Source organism: Diaphorina citri, unplaced genomic scaffold, assembly GCF_000475195.1.
Source record: "Diaphorina citri unplaced genomic scaffold, Diaci psyllid genome assembly version 1.1 scaffold2826, whole genome shotgun sequence".
Classification (NCBI taxonomy): Eukaryota; Metazoa; Arthropoda; class Insecta; order Hemiptera; family Psyllidae; genus Diaphorina; species Diaphorina citri.
In genome coordinates, this window is record NW_007380243.1 from 24,498 (window position 1) to 28,436 (window position 3,939).

Consider the following 3,939-nt stretch of genomic DNA (forward strand, 5'->3'; position numbering starts at 1 on the left):
AAAAGTTTTTTTATGGAGTTCATATCTATAATTAATGTTAAGTTACTGTCGGTAATGTATTATCTATTTTCTTTATTGTTATTTCTTATTCTTTTTAATACATTGACTTCTTTCTTATCCCCTTTTATCTCTTTCTTTTCTACCCGGTTTTTTACTTTTTCTTACTCAATTACCTACGGGACACAGGGTATAACCCCTACACAGACGTAGAGTACAAAAAATTTCTTCCATCCAAATTTAATAATCGATAATTAAACTTACGTGACGGGGTATTAGATCTTAACCTTATTCGCGGGACTGACAATGGACTGTATTCCTCCGCGCGCGTACAAGGTAGTCCAATCCTATGTGCAACGCGGTCCCGGCGGGTGACTGGCTCGTCTCTACATCCCCCGGGACTAACCAGGGCGCCGCGAGCAGAGGGCGGAAATGGCGGGCCGGGACCAGACGCCCACTCGAATCCAGTGTCGGTGACTTTTTTTTGTCCGTTACCTTGTCTTTAATCAATAATAAATATAAAAAATAAGTAAACTCAAAAGTACTAGGAAAAAGATTTATAATCCAACACTAATCTCCCATAACAGCGTCGTCTCCAGCGTCCAACTGGGCTTTAGCGGCTTCCTCCTTCGCGTGCGCGTGATCCTCCTTTCGGTCGGTAAGACGTCTTGCTTGGAACTAGCTTATCTGAAGATATTGCGAGCGAGCGCCGTCCTTAACTTGGGCGCTGTATCGAAAACAGATTGCGATTGATCGCGACCGTCATACGTACTCTTGCTATCATTCCTCTAAAATTTGGGAAACCTGTGTTCCTATTGTAGACCCGAAAAACGGTACAGGACTTGAATGACTTTTTTAAAACGCATATTTCGACACAAGGTGTATATCAGCTGCGGCAGCTAGCCATCGCACATGCCCAAGTCAGCTGCCAGCTAACTGCCCGCCCAGCTGATACCACACCTGTGGCGAAATTTTCCTATTTCAAAACAGGAGTCCAGTCCGGTATCTTCGTATCTTGAGAGGAACCCGGGATTGCGTCTGAACCTGATAAGTAATGACTGAGACTTAATCCTTGTCACGACGCGAAGAGCAACAAAAGGTAGTTATCGCGTGCTACGATCTTCCAAACGGTCCGTTGGTAGGCGGGAAGGGGGGTCAGTAGACACAGGTGCGGTATAAGCATGGTCTTTGGATCTCAATCCTTTCTTTACGCTTATCTTATATTTATCTTATCGTTCTCTCTATGTTATCTATCTCTCATATTATCGTTTTCTTACCTTATCTTATCTTATATGGTAACATATAACAAATAGGACGAAATTTATCCGTAACCTTTTCAGGGAAATGGACACAGGGTTATTGTGTATGTATAATATTCAAACTCCTCTCCCTTGTTTTAACACTGGCGTAAACTTATGAAAGAGTAATGGAAGATGGAACATATCCGAAGGGATATGCATTCCCCATTATCTTTCATTTTACATTAATTTTTTATTTTATTTTTGGATTCTTTCGGCTAGATAGGAGATACTATAGGAAGAAGAAGTGGAACAGGGCACACAGTCTTGGGTATAGCGAAAACCCAGACGTGTTACCAAAACATTAAACCAATGTTTTTTTAAAATGGTCCTGTCACTTACGGGAAACGATAAAGGAATCGCTTTGTTAAAAGTCCGACGCGGATGAGGGACAAGTTTTAAAGGTTCGACCTGATTTGGAAATGTAAAAATTAAAGAAATGAACAGAAACCCCCAAAAAATAAAAATTTTTTTTTTTTGTTTAAATTTTTTTTTTTTTTTTTTTTTTTTTTTTTTTTTTTTGCAAGTGATGTGGATCCCACAAAACTTTAACTTCAGTCATCTGTAGGGAAATAAAATGATGCATTGAACGGCCCTGACTACAATTATTTACCAACTCTTTTACCATTTTTAGGATGTTTTTCTGATCTTGAATCTTAAAGAAGGTAGTTTTTCTTATTGGCTCTGTCTCTCTCTCTTTTTTTTTTCTCTTAACTAATTTTCATCAATAAATCATCTATTAAAATTGAATGAAGTCAAGGGCAAGGTAAACATGGACCCTTGAGAAAAAGAGACTCGTTTTTCTATTCTATATATTTTTATTTTATTTCAAAATTTCGTATTGCAAATTTTATTCTCTCTGTAGGATTCAGAGGGAAGGACACCCTTACACATCGCCATCGCTAACAACCACACCACCATCATCAACCTCCTCCTTCTGCATCCCGACATAGATCTGAGTCTACGGGACAGGGCCGGGGCCTCCCCCTTCTATACCGCACTGAGTGTGAGAAATAACGAGGCGGCCCGCAGGATTCTGGAACTGTTACCCTCCGCCGCTGAACAGGTAAACATAGAACGAAGTGAATAGAACGACAGTTTAAAATTGAAATTTCGACCTTTTGAAGTTACTTATTCGGAGTTTTGACCTCAGATTCGGATTTTTCACAACTTTTTTACAAAGGAATCGACCTTTTACTAATCATTTTTATCCTGCAACTGCTCTATTGGAGTTTTTAACCGCCGGATAATTTGGTATTTAGTGGTTTTTTTTTTACCTCTCCCTTTCCTTCTATATGGCACTAAGTCTGAGAAATAACGAGACGGCCCGCAGGATTCTTGAACTGTTACCCTCCGGCGCTGAACAAGTAAATATCGAACGATGTGAATTCGGAGTTTTAACTCGATAATGTGGCTTTTCTTTTTTTCAAGGTAAGGTTTTTTCTCTCTCTTTGAGTCCCTTTATTTCTTTCCTCTCACTCTCTCTCACACACTCTTTCTTTCTCTCTCTCTCTCCCTCTCTCTCTCTCTCTCTCTCTTTCTCTCTCTCTCCCACCCCCACCCCATAGTATTAATATATCTCTTTCTCCCTCGCCTCCGCTTTGTCTCAAATCAAGTTCCTTAATGAAATAAAAGGTCGTATGATGTTCATAAAAGATTTTATTTCATATGTATTTTCCCCGCCAGTTTGATTCCCGAGGGAAGAACTTCCTTCACCTCGCCATACAAAAGGGGGACATCGAATCAGTCCTGTTTCTACTCTCAGTGAACGTGGATGTCAACTCGCGGGTTCAGGACTCAATACAGAACACGCCCCTACATTTAGCCGCGGTACAACCCAACGACTTGCTAGTCAGAAATCTGCTCCTTGCTGGTGCCCGGGTAAGTGACTAAGGACTCCTTAGTGGAATAAGCTATAAATAAGGACTCCTTAGCTTAGTAATGGGCTCCTTTTGTGAAATAAGTCGAATAAGCATTAAATAATAGACTCCTTACTGAAATAAGCAAGAAGTAGTTTTGGATTTCTTAGTGAAATGAGCATTTAACAAAGGATTTCTTAGTAGGACAACTAAAGAATAATATTTGTATTAAAGCAGAGATCCTCTTCACAACTTTTTTAGGTATCAGAATATTACTAAGTGCCTTTGCTATTATTTCCTAATTTCCCAATCAATATTTTTACACTGGCAATGCTATTACTGATCGCTACTCGATTAAGCAATTGTCCTCACAAGGCTGAGTGCACCCCAAACTCGAAGCAAAAAAATTGGGTTCCGTCGGGAATCGAACCCAGGCAAAATCTGAGCTCCGATTCTGTGTTTATTTTCAGATTGACGAAAGGAACAATCACAAGAAGACTGCCTTACATGTGGCCACCGAGGTGGGTAATACCGAGGTCATATCTGCCCTTCTCCAGAATGGAACCGACTACAATGCTGCCGATTGTGAAGGTAAAGTACTCTACAAATACACTCTATTTACACTGCCAGAGTAGGAGTAGACACTAAGGTGGGTAATACCGAGGTCATATCTGCCCTTCTCCAGAACGGAACAGACACGTCACTGTGGACGTCTCCTGTGTAGTAAATGTTCTGCCCATGAGGTGCCCATACTCAAATTCAACCTTAGCAAACCTGTACGAGTT

At 40.5% G+C, this 3,939-nt stretch overlaps 1 protein-coding gene across 1 annotated transcript in view; it reads left to right on the plus strand.

Moving 5' to 3' along the window:
- Positions 1–3,804, plus strand: part of LOC103519598 (rabankyrin-5-like) — a 7,532-nt gene extending 3,728 nt beyond the window's left edge. The window contains exons 2-4 of the mRNA XM_008484687.2: positions 2,161–2,361; positions 2,982–3,176; positions 3,625–3,804. Of these exons, the coding sequence (XP_008482909.2) occupies positions 2,161–2,361; positions 2,982–3,176; positions 3,625–3,789 (561 nt within the window). The 3' untranslated portion in view covers positions 3,790–3,804. The remainder of the gene's footprint in view (positions 1–2,160; positions 2,362–2,981; positions 3,177–3,624) is intronic.
- The last annotated feature ends 135 nt before the right edge of the window (positions 3,805–3,939 follow it).